Source organism: Erinaceus europaeus, chromosome 1 (assembly GCF_950295315.1).
Source record: "Erinaceus europaeus chromosome 1, mEriEur2.1, whole genome shotgun sequence".
NCBI lineage: Eukaryota > Metazoa > Chordata > Mammalia > Eulipotyphla > Erinaceidae > Erinaceus > Erinaceus europaeus.
In genome coordinates, this window is record NC_080162.1 from 89,784,023 (window position 1) to 89,804,608 (window position 20,586).

At 45.0% G+C, this 20,586-nt stretch overlaps 2 protein-coding genes and 1 long non-coding RNA gene across 3 annotated transcripts in view; all 3 read left to right on the forward strand.

Annotated features, from left to right (window-relative positions):
- Positions 1-8,580, forward strand: part of SYS1 (SYS1 golgi trafficking protein) — a 43,415-nt gene extending 34,835 nt beyond the window's left edge. Inside the window, exons 4-5 of the transcript XR_009549637.1 lie at positions 7,982-8,042; positions 8,477-8,580. The gene's annotated coding sequence lies outside the window, so the exon portion shown is untranslated. The remainder of the gene's footprint in view (positions 1-7,981; positions 8,043-8,476) is intronic.
- LOC132538203 (uncharacterized) overlaps positions 1-20,586 on the forward strand; it is a 481,696-nt gene that overhangs the window by 86,126 nt on the left and 374,984 nt on the right. The window lies entirely within an intron of this gene.
- DBNDD2 (dysbindin domain containing 2) lies at positions 8,485-12,710 on the forward strand. The gene is made up of 3 exons (XM_016191594.2): positions 8,485-8,623; positions 8,846-8,983; positions 10,295-12,710. The coding sequence occupies exons 1-3, from the start codon at positions 8,485-8,487 to the stop codon at positions 10,498-10,500; spliced, it is 483 nt and encodes a 160-aa protein (XP_016047080.1). The 3' UTR covers positions 10,501-12,710.

A 20,586-nucleotide genomic window follows, 5' to 3' on the forward strand; every position in this document is an offset into this window, starting at 1 on the left:
AAACTTGAAGAAAATATATAAATATAGTTGTTTACCCTATCCATCTGACCCAGGGCCCATGTATATTTGATACAGGGGCCTGTATAACCTCTGAGTCCCTGTCAGTTTGAGCTCACAGTCCATGGTCACTGCTGGGAGCTTAACCTGCTGCTCTACCACCCATTCCTCTTTTTTATTTTTAAAATTTATTATTTAATAGAGACAAATTGAGAGTACAGGGGGAGACAGAGAGGGAGACAAAGAGACATACCTGTAGTTCCACTTCACCACTTTGTGAAGCTTTCCTCCTGCAGGTGGGGACCAGAGACTTAAACTCAGGTCATTGCACACTGTAGTGTGTGTGCTTAACCAGGTATACCACCACCTGATCTGTTAGTCTGCTTCTAATTCTGCTTCTAAGACCCCTTCTGTTTTGGTCATCACATTAGGTTTGTTGCATTGCTTAATGCTGTGGTCTATTTACATAATCACTGTTTTACCTGAGACCCACCCTGCCTACAGGGCATTGGTTTAATCCCTACTGGTTAGATGCAAGCTTGATACTTCCGAGTGCTTGCGCTTTTTCTTTCTCCCCACCCCCTATCCTACGTACTTCCTCTTCCGACCTGACACTTCCACCTCAGGAGATATAAAGGACGTAATTTTCTAATGAAGAGAGATTAGATTGATTGCACTGCATTCCCGCTCATTAATAAAGACTGAACTGAGTTCCCAGCTCTGCCATGAGTCCCTGGTCATCTGTCTTCCGCCCGAGAAGCTAGCCCGGCACTGATCCCTCTCTCTGACTCTTAATATTTTAAAAAATCCATGAGTTTTTTTTTTTTTTGGCTCTGTAGAGTTCTTTCACTCTTCTTCACTTTCCCCTCCCTCTCCCCCTCCTCTTCCTATTACTTCTTTTTCTTCAAGGCTACTCCACGGCTCCCAGTGGCCATTTTCCCTCCTCCTCTGTCGTATGCTTTACATTGGTTGGTTCTAGCCCTCCCCCGCCAAGAGAATTGGATCAGTCCAGTTAATTTCGTGGGCCCGCTTGGCCCCGCCCCAAAGGGGACCCCGGTAGAGGGTTCCTGAGTACAAGAGTTCCAGAGTTGCAGAGTTGGAGAGTTCCTGAGTTCGAGAGTAGGAGAGAGTGCTTGCGCCGCCGCAAAGAGACAGCCGAGTTCTGTTTGGTGATTAGTTTGTCTTAGTTTGTGAATCGTTGTTCCTGAATAAAGAAATACAGCTTCCCTGCCCAGCCGTGGTCTCCGCGTCTCTGTTACCCGATGTGAAGCTAGCCGGCCCGGCAAGAGCCTCCGAAATTTTAACAACACTCCTCCTCCTCCCCTTCCCCCTCCCCCCTCCCCATCCCCCCCTCTTCCCTTTCCATTTTATTTGATAGGACAACGAAAAATGAGAAAGGAAGGGGAGACAGGGAGAGAGAGAGGATACCTGCAGACCTGTTTTACCACTCATGAAGCATTCCCCCTGCAGATGGGGAGTGAGGGCTTGAACTTGAGTCTTGTCTTTTTTTTTTTTTTTTTTTTTTAACCATAGCACTGTTCAGCTCTGGCTTATGGTGGTGCGGGGGATTGAACTTGGGACTTTGGAGCCTCAGGAATGAGAATCTGTTTGTAGTGTGTGTGCTTAACCAAGTATACCACCACCTGATCTGTTAGTCTGCTTCTAATTCTGCTTCTAAGTAGTTATCCCTTATGTTATCTACCCTCTGCCCTGAACTTGGGTCTTGTGCATGATAACATGTACTTTTTTTTTTTGCTTCCAGGGTTATCACTGGAGCTCAGTGTCAGCACTATGAATTAATTGCTTCTTGTGGCTATACACCCCCCCCCATTTTATTGGATAGGACAAAGAGAAATTGAGAGGGGAGGGGGAGATAGAGATGGAAAGAGAGAAACAGACACCTGCAGACCTGCTTCGCTGTTTGAGAAGCATCCCCATGGAGGTGGGGAGTGTGTGTAGGGGCCTCAAACCTGGATCCTTGAGCAGGTCCTCGTGCTTAGTATTATGTGTACTTAATCAGGTGTGCTACTGTCTGGCCCCCCCTTTAAAAATTCTTTCACATGGTCCAGGAGGTGGCGCAGTGGATATGCATTGGATTCTCAAGCATGAGGTCCAGAGTTCAATCCCTGGCAGCACATGTACCAGAGTGATGTCTGGTTCTTTCTCTCTCCTTCTATCTTCATAAATAAATAAATAATCTTTAAAAAAAAATTCTTTCACACCTTTTCTCCTCTCTCTCTCTCTCTCTTTTTTTTTCCCTTTTATTTTACCAGAGCACCACTCAGCTCTGGCTTATAGTGGTGTGGGGCATTGAACCTGAGACCTTAGAGCCTTGGGCATGAAGGTCTCTTTGCATAACTATTATGCTATCTCCCCCACCCTAACATGTACACTTAATCAGATGCGCCACTGTCTGGTCCATGTCTAGCTCTTCTTTGGTATTTAAACTACATACTTTCAACATCCATCTTATATTCTTTTTTTTTTTAACTTTATTTATTTTCCCTTTCGTTGCCCTTGTTGTTTTATTGTTGTAGTTATTATTGTTGTTGTCATTGATGTCGTCGTTGTTGGATAGGACAGAGAGAAATGGAGAGAGGAGGGGAAGACAGAGAGGGGGAGAGAAAGACAGACACCTGCTTCACCGCCTGTGAAGCAACTCCCCTGCAGGTGGGGAGCCGGGGGCTCGAACCACGATCCTTACGCCGGTCCTTGTGCTTGGTGCCACATGTGCTTAACCTACTGAGCTACCGCCTCAACGTCGTATATTCTGTTTATTATTTTGTTTCACTCTTTTGCCTCTCTTCCTGTTTCAGTCTGGATAGTCTCATTGACTATCTTCAGATTCTCTAATTTTTTTCTCAGCTAGCTGTGTTGCATTTAGTGATGACTATTCCAGAGATATTCTTCATCTATGAATCATGTTTTTAAAAATTTATAGTATTTTCCACATGACTCATTTTTATATGACTTTTTTCTTCTCCATCTCCCTGCTAAAATATCCCTTCTGCTTTTATGCATACTGTCCACATTTTATAGCTGAGCCTTTGATATATAGTTATTACAGCTTTAAATTCTCTGGTACCTTCAGAGAGTTAATTGGTTATCTCTAATCTAGCTAATTGCTATCTCTTTGTGTGTTGTACTTTTTCTTTTCCCAGGAGCACTGCTCAGCTCTGGCTTATAGTGGTGTGGGGGATTGAACCTGGGAACTGGGAACCTCTGGCATGAGCATCTGTTTGCATAACCTTTATGCTATCTTCCCTACTTGTGAGTTTTACTTATTGATTGATAATCTGGACACATTGTGTAGAACAGTAGTGACTGAGGTCAATATATTTAATGCCTGGAAGCTGTCAAAGTTGTCATATCTTCTGTTAACATGGAGGACTGAATCAGTAATATCTGGAGTTGATCTAGGTCTGAATTTTTGTTTGTTTCTATGATTACAGTTAGGGTCTCTGGTTCCCAGGAATTCTATACTCATATACTAGCCATGTGGGCCTTTAAAGATTCAATAAAACTTCCTTCAGGGAGTCGGGTGGTAGCACGGGTGGTAGCACAGGGTGGTAGTGCAGCGGGTTAAGCGCACATGGTGCGAAGTGCAAGGACCAGCATAAGGATCCCCCCGGCTCCCCACCTGCAGGGGAGTCGTTTGACAGGCGGTGAAGCAGGTCTGCAGGTGTCTTTCTCTCCCCTCTCTGTCTTCCCTCCTCTCTCCATTTCTCTCTGTCCTATCCAACACAAAGAGGACATCAATAACAACAACAATAACTACAACAATAGAACAACAAGGGCAACAAAAGGGAATAAAAAAAAAAAACAACTTCCTGTGGTCTGGGAGGTGGCGTAGTGGATAAAGCACTGGATTCTCAAGCATGAGGTCCCAATTTCAATCCCTGGCAGCACATGTACCAGAGTGATGTCTGGTTCTTTCTTTCTCTCCTCCCCTTCTCATTAATAAATAAAATATTAAAAAAAAAACTTCCTTGAGTGCGGTGGAGGCTGAACTTGAACCTAGGTCATGCACATAACAAAGCAGTGCACTATCCAAATGAGCTATTTTGCTGACCTTGTAGCTGATCTCTTCTTAACTGCTCACATAGTCTTGATCTCCCTACCACTTTACAGATGGCCAGTGCCTGGATCTCACTTCTTACAGACTCCTATCCTTCTTTGGGATTAAGGTTAATTGGTTTCTCTGCAAGCTCAGTTCTCTGATGAGGTTGACAGAAGTTATAATTGTATAGACTACCTAATAATTAAAAAATGTTGTTAGTGTGGTAATAATGCTCTCCTCAGCTTTCTGCATCCTAGGTAGAAAGAAGCCTGAAGTCTAAACAATCTCTAGTTCCACTGCTTTGAACTCCTGAGTCTGTTGCTTGGGTCTGTCTTTATCTGACATCCTTCCTAATTCAGCTTAGCCCTTTGTTATTTCTAGTTTGGATGCCTTTTCTCTCTCTGTCCCTTCATGTAGCAAATATTTGGCAGAGGGAAAGGACAGAGGTTTCTGATACGTCACCATTCCAAGGGACAGTTAAAAATAATCCATGTAGTCCTGTACCCAGGAATAAGTCTGTAAAGGGGGAGATGTTTGTAGGAGCTGACTTCCCATATACTCTACTCCTGATTTGGCCTCATTCTGTGCTAGGAAACAGGACTGAGTAATGAGCTATAGCAATCACACCAACCAAAGCATATTTTGGAAGATGAAAGCTACAGCATTATAAAAGGAGAACAGAGCTGGGTAGTGGTAAAAACAGTCACTGGAGGCAGCTTACCTGGACTCAAATTCCAGCTCCAGGACTTACTTTTTGTGTGGACACTGAAAAATCCCATCAGCTCTCTGTATCTGTAAAATAAAACAATTACTACTTGCCTCACAGTCTTATTAAGAGGATTGAAATGTTTATATATGCAAAACACTTAATTTGTTTTTATTACCACCAGGGTTACTGCGGTGGCCATTTTTTTTTTTTTAATTAGATAGGACAATTGAGAGAGCATGCGGGGGATAGAGAGGGAAAAAAAGTATGCAAACATACTTCACCGCTTGTGAAGCAGGTGGGGAGTGGGGGCTTGAACCTGCATTTGGTATATGTGCACTTAACCAGGTGTGCTACTGCCTGGCTCCCAGCAAGGCACTTTTAATAGTGACAGATATATAATAAACTCTGTAGAAGTGTTAACTATCAGGGTATACTTCATATAATTTCAGAAATTCATGGAAATTCCTCCCTTTCTCAGAAACCATTGAAATAAAAACTGCTAATGTTCATTAGCTAGAATGTAATTGTCCTTAATAGGCAAGGAAATCAGAGAGGCTAAGTTTATAATTTGGGGGTGAGCTACGGAGCTAGGTTTGCAACCCCAGCACTTGCCACCTGTTGCCTCCTCGAACAAATTAGTTTCTTTGCTTATAAAAGAGAGGGAGGGGGTCGAGGGGTGATGCACCTGATAAAACACACTTACTACAAAACTCAAGGACCTCGGTCCAAGTACATGGTGCCCACCTACCAGCAGTGAGTGTGTGTGTGGGGGGAGCTTCACTAATGGTGAAGCAGAGCTGAAGGTCTCTGTCTCTCCTTCATCTCTGGTGGATCCAGTAAACAAACAATACTGGGAGGGCCTCTGGCTGTGTTTATCTCACAGAATTGCTTTGAGATGGCAGCATTAGATGGGGCAGTGCTCTAGGCATTTGTAGAGACCTGGTCCCCTGACAGGGAGACTTGAATGCGTCCTGACTTTTCACACCTTCATCCTTTTTGCACTCCCCCCGTCCTGTTTGTTGAACTCACTCCCACCCACCCCCCACCTCTGCTCAGACATCAATGCTTAGATTTTAGTCTAACAGGGAAGGAATTTAAGCAGGGGATGACACATCAGACTTGAATGTGAAGAGATGACTGGATGCTGTGTGAGAAATGGAGGTGCTCGAGGGCCACCGTGAGCACAGGGAAGCGCGCAGAAGGCTTCTGTGGGAGCTAGGGAGGGGTGGTGGTGGGTGGGAAAGACATTTAGGAAAGAGAATCACAGGAAATGGAGGTGCACTGCCATGGCAGCAAAAAGCAGGAAACTGCCAGGGATGACTCCTAATTTCCAGCTTGATCGCAGATGTTAGCTGAATGACCCCGGGAAGTTCTCAGGCAGACACCCGCCGCCCCTGCCCCCAATCCCCGAGCAGTTTCCCGAGCTAGGACCAGGGGAGAAGGGAGGCCGGGAACGGATGGGGTGTCCACCCGGGAGCTACTAGACTTTCTGGCTAGAGGCACGGGTGGGGGACACGCGCCCCCTTTCCCCGCCGACCCGAACGCCAACATTCTCCCCCCCCCCCCGCCCCAACCGAGTGCCGGGAGCTCTTGGCTCAGGGCCGCGTCAGGATGAGCGGCGGCCCAACCCGTCCCGGCGCCCTCCCCGCCCAGTGCGCCGGCTGGCCGGGCGGCGGCTCCGTCTACACCCGGGGACGGGGCTCGGGCCCAGGGCTGCAGGGTGAATCCAGGGACTGTGGGGTGAGTCCGGGGATCCGGGGACTGTGGGGTGAGTCCGGGGGCCTGGGGGCTGCGGGGTGAGTCCGGGGGTTTTGGGGCTGCGGGGTGAGTCCGGGGATCCGGGGACTGTTGAGTGATTCCGGTGGTCTGGGGGCTGCGGGGTGAGTCCAGGGTCTGTGCCCGCAGCAGTGCACCTGCCCCGCGCCCCGCCCGCGTCCCCAGCGAGCGCCGCCCACCCTGGGGATGTTAACAGGCAGCCGGGCCGAGCCTGGGAGTGAGGCTGCGGGCGCGGGCGGCGCGGGAGTCGAGGAGTAGCAAGTGCGCGTAGACCGGACACCCCCTCCAGCGGCTCTCGGGCCGGGAACTTTCGGGGCTCCAGGGAAGTAGCCGCAGTCACCCTCCCCGCCCGGTGCGGAGCCGCCGGCGCCCCTCCTCCCACTTCCGCCGCCGCCTCCTCCCGCCCGCGGTTCCGGGGCCGGAGCTCCCGGGGGGCTGGCACAGCCCCACCCGCCCGCGCCACCCCCGCCCCCGCCGGGTCTGCGGGCGGACGAGCTGAGTCGGGGCGCGGGCACCGAAGGTAGGAGCTGGGACTGGGGTTAGGGGATGGGGCTCGGGGCTCGGCGGGCAGGTGCGGCGGGGCGCAGGGGCTCCGCCTCCTCCACCCGCCTCCTCCGCGGGCGACGCGGGATCTTTTTAAGGGAAATGTTCTGTTCTCGCCGACTCCGTCGCGGGTGGGGCAGAGACCGAGGGGCCCCTCGTGTTCACGGGCCCCAGCCGGACCTCCGCGCTTCTGGCTCCCAAATCTCTGCCCCTTCAGTGGTGTCAACAGCTTTGGCCCGCTCTCCGACTTGACCCCCTTGCCCCCGGCCCCCGGCTTGGGGGAGCCCTGGGGTCCTCCAGTGTTGACGAGCTCAGGACAGGGGCAGCTCTGGCCCCGCCGCCTCCCGCAGCCTCCCGCCGCTGCAGCCCCAGATATTTTTAGCTCTGTGACCTGGGAGGCAGCTCCGGGAGCTTTTCCCAGGAGCCGGCAGTGCTCCCCTCGAGGTTGCTCGGTCCAGTCGCACATTTCCTCGGCTCTGCTGTGGAGCCGGCGGGTCGGAGGGCAGCGGAGGATGCCCGTGTGGTCCTCAGCTCCACATCCCTTTGCTCGGAACGGAAAGCCCCGGAAGAGATGGGAGTGAATGCATCCTAGCGCTCTCAGCACTGGGGGTCAGGAATGGACCCAGAACCCGCTCTTTCAGTTCTCGACTATTGGGGAGACAATGAGAAGTGCAGCTGGGAGGAGCGGAGCTCCGATAAAGGACTGTGGGAGTTCAGAGAAGCCGGGGCCACCAGACAGTGCACCTGTCAGAGCGTAACATTTTACAGTGCACCTTCAGAGCAGCATCGGTGTTAGGGGGCTGGTAGGAAGGGAGATGATTTTCATGGGGTCGGAGTAAAGTCTGAAAATTTGGACTAGACAGTGTGTGAGGGGTTTGTCTTTACCCTTTATCTAGAATTTGAAGATAACAGGAGCTACAGTTGCAGCTCTGGAGGAAGAGGACCTTCCACTCTGAGGTACCTCGATATCATCTCACCTCCGCCTTCTGCGGAGACCTGGGTCCCTTAAGTAGCAAAAGTAGCCCTCTTATTTGGGCAGGGCCGGTCGTTCCAGCTCCTCTCAGCAGGGCATGATACTGATTTGGCCGCTGGCTACGCTCTCTGAATACAGAGGAGCCTCTTTTGTGGTGCCTGGAACTGGCGTCCCCTTTGTAGAGCGAGGAGCTGCCCTGCCTCTGTAATAGCCTTGACGTTTGTGGTAATGGACTTCGTTTCAGGGGAGGTGGGGGGGAGGTTAACCACGTCCAGGGGTGTCCAAGCAGGAACCAGAAACCCCACTGCTGGGATGTTGGCTAGTATGGGGGCTTCCTAAGGCCAAACTGTCACTACATTTCACTCTCTAGCCTCTCTTTTCACTTGCTCCCCTTCTAACATCCTTTCCCAACCTCCAGGAGCTGACATGGACCCAAATCCCCGCACAGCTCTGGAGCGCCAGCAGCTCCGCCTTCGAGAACGGCAGAAATTCTTTGAAGACATTTTACAACCAGATACAGAATTTGTCTTCCCCCTGTCCCACCTGCATCTCGAATCACAGAGACGTGAGTTCCTAGTCCTAGGGAAGGGACTGTGAGGTGGGGTAAAGGAAATCTTGTGTGTCTTGGCAGTGGGGTGGGACAGGGGAGAAATCTTGTAGGTACTGCATGATAGTACCCTCCCCCCTGCTTTCTTACTCATCTTCCTCTGGACTAAACATAAAGCTCTGACTACCTTGTTGACTCCAGATCAGGGCTTCTTGAATTACCACCTTCTTAAATCTGCAGCCCCCATAGGTAGTATCTCATCTATGGAAGTGAATGTTGACACGTTGGAGCAAGTGGAACTTATTGATCTCGGAGATCAGGATGGAGCAGATGTGTTTTTGCCTTGTGAAGATCCTCCACCAACACCCGAGACAGCTGGTATGCCTTTTGTCTTGGGACTTTGGCACCAATTAGTTACAACTGGATATCAGCTCAGAAAAAGGCGACGGGAAGGTTGGGCAAGGGTAGTATATTGTAGGGGCTGGAAGTGTGTGTTCCTGCCAATGAAACAGCAACTGCTCTGATTTTAGGAAGTTAACCCTGAGAGGAAGCAGATGACTGACCCTCAGTCCAAAATTCTGGGACTGCCCAACTTCCTCAGTCTTTAATACTGCATTTGTGAGTTAATATGATTTAAGTAATGTGAAAATGTAGTTTTTACATTAGATAATTTAACCAGCTTTAGCTCTTTCAAGAATGTTAATATTTATTGAGTCTTTTATTAGATTTCTAATAGTGTACTGAAATATTTTACATATATTATCTTTTTTTTCAATAGATTTTTGAAATTTCTTTATTGGGGAATTAATGTTTTACATTCGACAATGAATACAATAGTTTGTACATGCATAACATTTCCCAGTTTTCCATATAACAGTACAACCCCCACTAGGTCCTCTGTCATCCTTTTTGGATCTGTATTCTCCCTATCCCCACCCCAGTCTTTTACTTTGGTGCAACATGCCAATTCCAGTTCAGGTTCTACTTGTGTTTTCTTTTCTGATCTTGTTTTTCAACTTCTGCCAGAGAGTGATGTCATCCCATATTCATCCTTCTGTTTCTTACTTATTACACTTAACATGAATTTTTCAAGGTCCCTCCAAGATTGACTGAAAACGGTGAAGACACCATTTTTCATAGCTGAGTTGTATTCCATTGTGTATACATATATTATCTTAATCTTTACTGTATCCTATTAGGACAGGTAGATTATCTCTGGTTTTTGAATAAGGAAATTAGAATTAGAAAATGGAAAATCTGGGTTCAAACTAGCTTCTGGCTATCTGTCTCCAAAACCCATATGATAATTTATGATATATTCTCTTTCTTAATACTGCTACTGTTTATTAAGGGGACACATTAATTATAATGTCAGGCATTATAATTATTATTTATAGAGAAGGGGCAGAGTTCTTGAAAGATACAGTGACTTGCCATAATTCCTTAATAGTTAAGTAGCAGAGGTACGACTTGAATTCTTAGGATGACCTAGCTCCAAAGCCCAGACATGGTGTAGTGGAATGAAAGGAGGCTGGAGTCAGAGATCTGGATCTTACCTGGACTGTTGAAGTGGTTTTGGACAAATCCCTTGCTCACTCTGGGCTCCATTCTTTCCTGACTGAATCATCTTTAAGAGTGCCCTCTTGTCCTATGGCATCAAACCCCTGACCATCTCTTCTCTCTGGGCAGGAGTGGATGGGCATTCAGAGGAGCTGAGCCTACCAGTGCCGACAGCAGACAGGACCACATCCCGCACCTCCTCTTCCTCTTCCAACTCTTACATCAACCTGCACAGTCCAAATCCCAGTGATGGTGGAGCAGACACACCCTTGGCACAGTCTGATGATGAGGAAGAAAAGGGTGATGAAGGGGCAGAGCCTGGAACCTGCAGCTAGCACTGGGCCCCCCACCTATAGACTGATGAAGTTGACAATTCACCACATGAGATCCAAGGTCCAGCCACAGCCTTTTGGAGAAAAACTAGACGTTTGTCTTGCAGTGGGCACCAGAGAGAACAAAGGATGGTGGACCAGCCTGTCTCTCTGGGAATTAACCCCTCCTGCTTTCCCACTAACCTTTCCTGCTGTACTCCTTTCACCAGTTTTTGGCTTACTCCTCAGGTAGGGCTTGAAAGTGGAGCTGGAAAATGAGGTAGGACAGTGTGCCACTGCTTTCCTTCGCACTCATCCCTTTTCCCAGACTGCCCTGTAGTCTTCTAATAGAATCTCCTACAACTGTTTCTCTAAGTGGATATGAACTTCTTAGCACCCTAGTGAGGTGGCATACTAGCCATTCTGCTACCCTCCATCCATTTTTGAACAGGGCATGGTATAAATAATAAATAATAATACATCAGCCATTCCATTTCATTTTTCACATTGCAAAGATATCAAACCCACTGTATTTCCTTAGCACTCTTAACAGATACCACAGCCCTGCCTTTCATTTACTCTCATTTACTGTGCTGGTCATTTGGATTACAGTTTTTGAACAACATAGGCTGTATCCCTGTCTTCATGGAATTTTACCATATTTCTAGGGGGAGAAAAATCAAGTAAATACCACAATACACAGTGTACTAAATAATATGGTGAGGGAATACGCTGGTATCAGAATATAGGATACTTTTTTTTTTTTTCCCTCCAGGGTTATTGCTGGCCTCGGTGCCTGCACCATGAATCCACTGCTCCTGGAGGCCATTTTTCCCCTTTTGTTGCCCTAGTTGTTGCAGCCTTGTTGCGGTTATTATTGCCATTGTTGACGTTGCTTTGTTGTTGGATAGGACAGAGAGAAATAGAGGAGGGGAAGACAGAGAGAGGGGGAGAGAAAGATAGACACCTGCAGACCTGCTTCACCGCCTGTGAAGCGACTCCCCTGCAGGTGGGGAGCCGGGGGCTCAAACCGGGATCCTTACGCCGGTCCCTGCGCATTGCGCCACCGCCCGACCTCCCAGAATATAGGATACTTTTATTAACATAGATTATATTGTCACTGAAGATTGGTTTTCAAGCTGAGATATAAAGGATGAGTAGGAGTTAGATAGGTCGGGCTATAACACAGTAAGAAAAAGCACATTTAAATGGAGAGAACATAGTCCCACAGAGCTGAAAACACCCAGCTTGGATGAATTTGAAGAGATAAGACTGACAAAAATTGGGTCATGAAATGCTTTGAAACTTGTATCTCATTTAAATTAGACTTTCTTAGTAAGATGTCATTGCCTTAGTATAAAGTTTCACATATAACCTCTCATCCCCCTCCCCCAGAGTACAGGGCAATGTGTGACTGCTTCATATTAGTGTTTTGTTTTTTTTTTTACCATCCAGGTTCTTTTTTTTTTTTGCTTGTTTGTTTACTCATCTCAGGTGCATGGCTTTCTTATTGTATAGCTCATGTATAAGGTGGTTATTGAAGCCCTAGCCATCTTGTTCTTAAAACTGGCACAAGTGGTCCGGGAGGTGGTACAGTGGTTAAAGCATTGGATTCTCAACCATGAGGTCCTGAATTTGATCCCCTGCAGCATGTGTACCAGAGTGATGCCTGGTTCTTTCTCTCTTCCTATCTTTCTCATGAGTAAATAAATAAATTCTTAAAAAAAAAAAAACTGGCATAAAGCAGAAGAAGTTGGGGATTAGCATAAAAGGCCCTGCTAGCTGTCTGTTCTCACTGCAAGGAGCAGTTTTTGAATAGCATCCACTTTCATCTCATTGATCATAATTTGCTCACTTAGAAAATATTTCATTTAAAAAAATACTTCATTTATAGACATAAGCACAAGAACACTACAATATTAAGAAGAAAGAATACTCTAAGAAGAAAGAATACAAGAGTATTCTTTTAATAGTAAAGTAGCCTTGTCAAGGCACTGAATTACAAATACATATGATTTCTTTACCGCCTGTCAAACTTCTCAGAAAAACCCTGGGTTCTGAGGAGGCTGGGATGATCCTTGAATTTGACTCACTACCATCCTAATAAAATTGGGGTTTTGTTACTAAGGAACAAGAGACAGACAATAGTTACGAGATAGATGACTAGCAATTTACATGTTAAGAAATCATGTTAATTTTGAATTTTATTGGCAATAAAGAAGGGTTATAATTTTCTTGTTTAAAAGACAATACTGGGAGTCGGGCAGTGGTGCAGCGGGTTAAGCGCATGTGGCACAAAGTGCAAGGACTGGCGTAAGGATCCCGGTTCGAGCCCCAGGCTCCCCAACTGCCCGGGAGTCACTTCACAGGCAGTGAAGCAGATCTGCAGGTGTCTGCCTCTCCCCCCTGTGTCTTCCCCTCTTCTCTCCATTTCTCTCTGTCCTATCCAACAACGACATCAATAGCCACAACAATGTTAAACAACAAGGGCAACAAAAGGGAAAATAAATATTAAAAAACCTTAAAAAAAACTGTCGTTTCATTAAAAAAAAAAAAAAAAAAAGGACAATACTGGTTGCAGTGTATCTGAAAGAGGACAGTGTTCTTTTTTTTTAGGAGGACAGTCTTAAGACAGCCAACATAGTAGCCCATGTAAGAGGAAATAAGTGAGGGAGTTAAGCGCACATGGTGCAAAGCGCAAGGACCAGCGTAAGAATCCCGGTTCGAGCCCCTGGCTCCCCACCTGCAGAGGAGTCGCTTCACAGGCGGTGAAGCAGGTCTGCAGGTGTCTATCTTTCCCCCTCTCTTCCCCATCACTCCATTTCTCTCTGTCCTACCCAACAACGATGACATCAATTACAGTAACTACAGCAACAATGAAAAACAAGGGCAACAAAAGGGAAAATAAATAAATAAACTTTTTTTTAAAAAAAGAGGAACTAAGTGACCCAGAGAATAATGGTTACAATTAGCTTAGCTGGATTGAGGCAGGGCATTAACAACTAAGTAAGATTTATTCAATAAATATGACATGCTGGTGTATAACATACATGTAACATAACATGGCTTTTGGGGGGTCTAGTAGCACCAAAGAAAAGAAAAAAAAATTCCATGTTGCAGTGAGTTGTTCCTAGACTCTAATATAAGGTTGCAGCTGTGACTAGAGGTGGGAAGGAGTTAATAGCCTATTCAGGGATATCTGGAGGAGTTTCCCATGAGAAAGTGGCATCTGAGCGGAGAGCTAAAGGATGAGTAGGAGTAAACTAGAGGAAAAATGGTTGGAACACTGCTTCTGGAATACTGACTGGAGGGAAACAGAATGGATATTTAGGAGCCAGGAGATGTTTATAACCATCTAGATAAAGAGATCATGAGGGTGAGGGCAGGTGGTGGTGCACCTGGGTAAGCGCACATGTCACAGTGCTCAAGGACCCTGGTTCAAGCCCCCATTTCCCCACCTGTAGGGAGAAAGCTTTGCGAGTGGTGAAGCAATGCTGCAGGTTTCTCTCCGTCTTTATCTCCCCCTTCCCTCTCAATTTTTGGCTGTCTGTATCCAATAAATAAAGTTACTTAAATAAAAGAGGGAGGGGGAGGGGGTGGTATACAGGAAAATGGAAGGAATCATGAGACATTTAGGAGACACCCCCCAAAATATTTGTAGGAAGGTGAGAGAAGAAGCAATTGAGGGTGTCACCATTGTTTCTGCCTTGTACAGCAGGATGACTAGGAGGGTTCTTCATCCTAATGAAGTTTAAGAAAGAACCAGGTTTGGGAAAAAGGCCATAAACTTGGTTTTGGACATACTGAATTTGAGGTGCTTTTAAGACATCCAAGAGGCTACATTGAGTAGGTACTTGGATCTTTGTGTGTGTGGGTTAGATGAGAGAATTGGGTTGGAAATACAGATGAATAGCTCCAGAGATGGTGCAGTGGAAGCATACAGGACTCACAAGTATAAGCTGCTGAGTTCACAGTGCTTGTAGCAGAGTGACACTTTGATTCTCTTTCTCATTAATAAATAACTCTTAAAAATAAGGAGGTGAATCAGTTTATAGGTGGTGAGACCATTGAAGGGAGTGAGCTTTCCCAAGGAGAGACTGTAAAATGAAAGAAGTTAAAGGACCAACTTTAAGAAGGGAGTCATTCCTCACATTAGGAAAAATAAATCATTACACCTCCCTTCATTATAGCAACTGCTACCCACCCCTGGGGTCAATGCCCTTCAGCCAAAAATTCAAAGCTCTTTGTGCCACACAGGCTTAGTGACAGCACTTCAGTTTTTCTGTGCTTCCATCCTGCTTTCAGCTCTGCAGGATGCCACTGTTAAGTGACAGTTTTTAAAGTTCTTTTTCTAGCGCTAGTGAGAAACTTGTGGGAGTTTTGTGTTTCTTTTGTCTAAAAGCCTTTATGGCGAAGCTGAGATCATCCACTAAGCTGGGCAAGGGCCCAAACTCATGTTAACTTCTAGAGTTTTTCTGGGTTGCACTAAAAAAAAAAAAAAAAAAAAAAAGACGCTCACAGTCCTCCTCTTGTGCCTTATCCTTATCCTTGCTTTCATTTGGAATAGTAAGACTCAGCCTCCTCTGTATGTGACTTAGGCTGATTTTCCTCCTGGGCTGCAACCCATGCTCTCAAACTCTGTACAGCTCCTTAGCCCCTGGCATCGCCCCTCTTTGAAGGTGAATAATGGAATCTTTGTTGCTATTAGCATGCCAGTAAATCTTTTGGTACCACAGGTATACAGTGCTAAGATCTATGGGGCTTGGGGCAGGGAATGTGCCTAGGAGCAGGATCTGTATCACTCTAGTAAGGTAGAATTCTTTGTGAGCCTATGAGAAGCCCTCAGTTGAGCTGCTATGAATCCCAGCCCTGTCTGGAGAAGACTGAGGTCAACTGAAATCCCAGGATCATTTCCTGGGTTGGATAATGACTTCTTCTTTTGCCAAACCAGAGGGTTGTCTGACCTTCAGAGCCAAGCACTGCCAGCTGACTTTTTTTTTCCCCCCTAAGCCATAAAGTGTCCTTGGAGATGGGAGAATGATTTAGTTCCAATCTGGAGGCAAGGAGCCCAACTTTCTGTTTCTAAGCCACAGTGATGCTTTGGTCTGCTTTGACATAGGGTTGACACCAGCATTTTGGAGAAGAGGAGCTCATTCTGTAGAACTTTATGCTTGGTGGGGGCAATAAGAAGAGAGCATAACTTGAAGATTCTCTAGGAGGTTCACATGATAATAGTTACCAAGACTGTATCAAACTTGATACTACGAACAGCATGACAGCATGGGAATAGGGGATTATGCTGTGATGTTATCTTTTTCATTTATTCATTCTGAGCACCTATGTGCTCATCTTGCTTGGGCATTAAACATACTAAGATGACCTAGAGCTCTTCCAGTCACAGACATTGTCACAGACAATGGAAATACAGGGCCTAGGAGATAGCTCACCTGGTAGGGCGCATGTCTTACCTAGCCCCAGTACCACATGGGAGTGCTATGGCATGGGAAGTTCTATGCTGTGATATATCCTCCCCCCAATAAAAACCATTAAAGAATCAACCCAGAAGCTGTGCGATTGTGCATGCTCAACACACACACACACACACACACACACACACTCACTCACTCACTCACTCAATCTGTAGCATGAGTGCACAGAGGATTAGGATACTGGAGAGGGAGAGGCAAAAGCTAAGTCTTCTCTAGAAATGACTGGTCTTGAATAATAGTGACAGTTTCAAAAGATAGCAGCATTGGGATACAAAATAACAGTGGCAGCTACCTTAATTATTTTTTAATTTTTTTAGGTTATTAGTGTAAAATGAGTCCTGGTTCCATCATACACTATGATTTTAGGCAGATTCAGTTTATGTACCTTTTTTCTTTTAAAAAAAAATTTTAAAAAGATTTTATTTATAATGAGAAAGATAGGAAGAGAGAGAAAGAACCAGACATCACTCTGGCACATGTGCTGCCGGGGATCGAACTCAGGACTTAATGCTTGAGAGTCCAAAGCTTTATCACTGCACCACCTCCCAGGCCACATGTACCTCTGCTTTTTCATCTGTAAAATGGAGACAATAGGATATACCTTATTGACAGTTGTTTGAATAACTGCTATTAAGCATTTACTACTTTCCAGAGCCTACATGACATGAATCCTTACAACAACACTAAAATGTAAGTTTATCCATTTTACAAGGAAAGCAAAGTGACACCAGGGCTATTCATACTCATATCCTGGTGTGGGAATTTGAACCCATGTCTGCCTGACACTTTTGGTCATTGCCCTTCTTCTAATCCAGGTCTAGTTGGATAAGAACAATAAATGCAAATACAATGAGGGGATGAGATGAAAGACATTTCCGAGACTTCCTCTCTGATTTGTTGGTATATCTAATGGCAGACCTGCCTTAAATCAACATCTTCCCCCCCCACCCCCCTTCATTCTCTCTCAACCAGAGCACTGTTCAGCTCTGGTCTATCATGGTTGTGTACACTGAACCCAGAATTGGGACCCTCAGGTCTGAGAGTCTTCTTGCATAACTCTCATGCCTTCCCCACCCTCCTAAACTTGACTCTTATTATGATTGTGAGTCTAGGAGAGAGTTGACAGGGTAGGGTACATGCGTTACCACACTCTTGGGTTTACCCTTGGGTTTGAGCCTAGGCATCATGTGGGAGCACCATGTTACTGGGGGAAGTTCCATAGATATCTCTCTTTTCCTCTGAAACTAACTAAATAAAAGTATGATTGTGATTTTTTTCAAAGAGATAGTGCACAAAATCCTTTATGAATATATTTCCCACAGGGCAGGTGGGCAAGTTGAAAAAAAAAAAAAAGAGATTGGGAGTTGGGCGGTAGTACAGCAGGTTAAGCACACATGGCACACAATGCAAGGATCAGCCTAAGGATCCCCCAGCTCCCCACCTGCAGGGGAGTCACTTCACAAGTGGTGAAGCAGGTCTGCAGGTGTCTGTCTTTCTCTCCCGATCTCTATCTTCCCCTCCTCTCTCCATTTCTGTCCTATCCAACAACAACGACATTAATAACTACAATAATAACAAGGGCAACAAAAGGGAATAAATAAAAGTAGGTATTCATACAGTTGTTTCTTTTTAAACACTAGCTGAACTATAATACAAGAGGGTACTTAGTAAAAAAAAAAAAAAAAGAGCAAGAGATTAATATTAGGGGATTGAGTGGTGGCTCAACTGGTAGAATACACACATTGACATGTGCAAACACTTGGGCTCAAATCCCAAGTTGCCATCTGTAGGTGGAAACTTCATGAATGGCAAATCAGTGCTTCAGATGTGTCCTCTCTGCTGCCTCTCCCTCTTTCCCTATTTGTCTCTCTTTCTATAAATTAAAAAAAAAGCCATTAGGACTGGTTGAGGTACCAAAATCTAGCACAGCCCTGGTAACAAAACAAGCAAGAAAGAGGAAATAAAAATTAATACTAGAATTCCTATAACTAGTAATAAAAACAAGCCAGTCACAAAGGGAAGGGAGAATGAGGGTACAAAAAAAAAAAGATTTTAAGTTTTCAGAAGAGAGATTAAGTGGCCAATAAGCACATGAAAAGATCCTCAACATTAGTATGTACAAGACTATGCAAATTTAAAGCATGATATATCACTGTATTCATATATGGCTAGAACTGAAAAAGTCTAAAACATTACAAAGTATTGCTTGTGTATAGCAACCAGAACTCTCAAATTTTGTCGGCACAAGCGGAAAATGACACATTTTGGAAAGAGATTTCTTTTGAAGTTAAACATGTATCTACTCTTTGACTACTCATATATCTACCCAAGGAAGATAATAAACATATTTGTCATGTAAAATGTATAGAAGCTTTTTAAAAAAATTTTTTTTGTTTAAAAATTTTTTTTATATTTATTTTATTTATTTTTTCCCTTTTGTTGCCCTTGTTTTACTGTTGTAGTTATTATTGTTGTTGTTGTTGTTGGATAGGACAGAGAGAAATGGAGAGAGGGAGGAGGGGAAGACAGAGAGGAGGAGAGAAAGATAGACAACTGCAGACCTGCTTCACCGCTTGTGAAGTGACTCCCCTGCAGGTGGGGAGCCGGGGTTCGAACCGGGATCCTTATGTCGGTCCTTGTGCTTTGCGCCACCTGTGCTTAGCCTGCTGCACTACAGCCCGACTCCCAGAAGCTTTGTTTTTAACTAAAACTTTGAAAGGAGCCAGGTATGCCTTAATGGGAATGGCTAAAAGATGGTATATTTATACAACATAAGAGTACACAGCAGTAAAAAGAAACTGGCTGGATATGAAGCTTAGTGGTAGAGTTTATGCTTTGCATGTATGAAGCTCTGGGATTTATACTGATACTCAAATACAACAAAAAACAAACTGCGAATATATCCAACATTATTAATAATTCTCAAAGGCATTCTTTTTTTTTTAAATTTTTTATTTAAGAAAGGATTAACGAACAAAACCATAAGGTAGGAGGGGTACAACTCCATACAATTCCCACCACCCAATCTCCTTAACCCACCCCCTCCCATGATAGCTTTCCCATTCTCTAGCCCTCTGGGAGCATGGACCCAGGGTCATTGTGGGTTGCAGAAGGTAGAAGGACTGGCTTCTGTAATTGCTTCCCCGCTGAACATGGGCGTTGACTGGTCGGTCCATACTCCCAGTCTGCCTCTCTCTTTCCCTAGTAAGGTGTGTCTCTGGGGAAGCTGAGCTCCAGGACATATTGGTGGGGTCTTCAATCCAGGGAAGCCTGGCCAACATCCTTGTGGCATCTGGAACCGTTTCCAGGAGATGTGGTCGGAGCTCAGCTGCTAGCAGCTTCTCAGTCCGCCATCTTCCGGGAAACCTCTCAAAGGCATTCTTATTATCAAACAAGCTTTATTCAAGAAGTATACATAATAATGATTTTTTGTGAAGTTCTAGAATTCTATAGAGGAGTCTGGATAATTTTGCTTCTAGGACTGGGGAGATAGCATAATGGTTATGCAAAAATACCTTTTATGCTTGAGGCACCATAGGTCCCATGTTCAGTCCCCAGCATCTTTATTAACCAGAACTGAGCAGTAATCTGATTTAAACAAATAAATTTGCTTCTGGATGGTAGGGACAGTAGAGATTGAGGCTAAGAGGCATCAGCCTTTTTTTTTTTTTGGCTTTGGATATGCCCAATGTTTTGATAACAAAGGTGCATGTATTTGTCAGTGAACTTTAAATTTTTGCATTTTGTTGTAACTTTACGCCACCAGCAAAATGTAAGCACATACTGAATTCTAGTTAATGATTTCCTGCTATATATGTTAGGGAATGCGCTTGTATCTGCAATTTACTTTGAAATGCACCCAACACATGAGATGAAGATTTCATAGACTGAGATATGGTAAAGCAAGTTAGTTAAATATTATGGTGGAATCAAGGTGGATATGGGAAACACGTACATTGTAATGAGTGTTTGTTCTTTAACCTTTGCTGTATGTTTAGAATTTATCATTAAAAAATGTGGCAGTTGTTGGGTGGGTCGAGGTTGCTTGCAGCAAAGCCCTGTCCCCAGAGTGCTAGTGTCAGTACTGCGCAAATGGAGTCTTAGCCCAGTCACTTGAAACTCACAAAAGTAGTAATCCATTTCAGTCTATTTCCTCAACTATCACACAGGCACAAGGCAGTGATGGCACCTAGAACTGCCATTACTATTTAAAGACTTGTTACTATTCATTATATATTCGAGATGAAGTTCCACATGAGCGATAGAAAAGTTAGGCTACCCAGATCACATCAAATTGATGGGGTTTATAGTCAACAGTATTTATACCCCTTTCCCATATTAGGGAGCTACTCTCTTCCCTGATCCAGCTTTCTGGTCCTTTTCCCAGCCATGACATCATCTCCCCAGACAATAACTTGGATCCACCTGCTTATTAGATTTCAGGCTCAGACAAAACAAAACAAAACAAAACAAAACAAAACCCAAAACACTAGTATAGCCATAGGCCCTTTGAAATGTAACTAAAATATGTCTACTAGCTATCTACAAAATGGAGGATCCCCAACACTTCATCTGCACCATTCCAGCCTTTAGGTCCATGATTGTTCAACAATTTGTATGT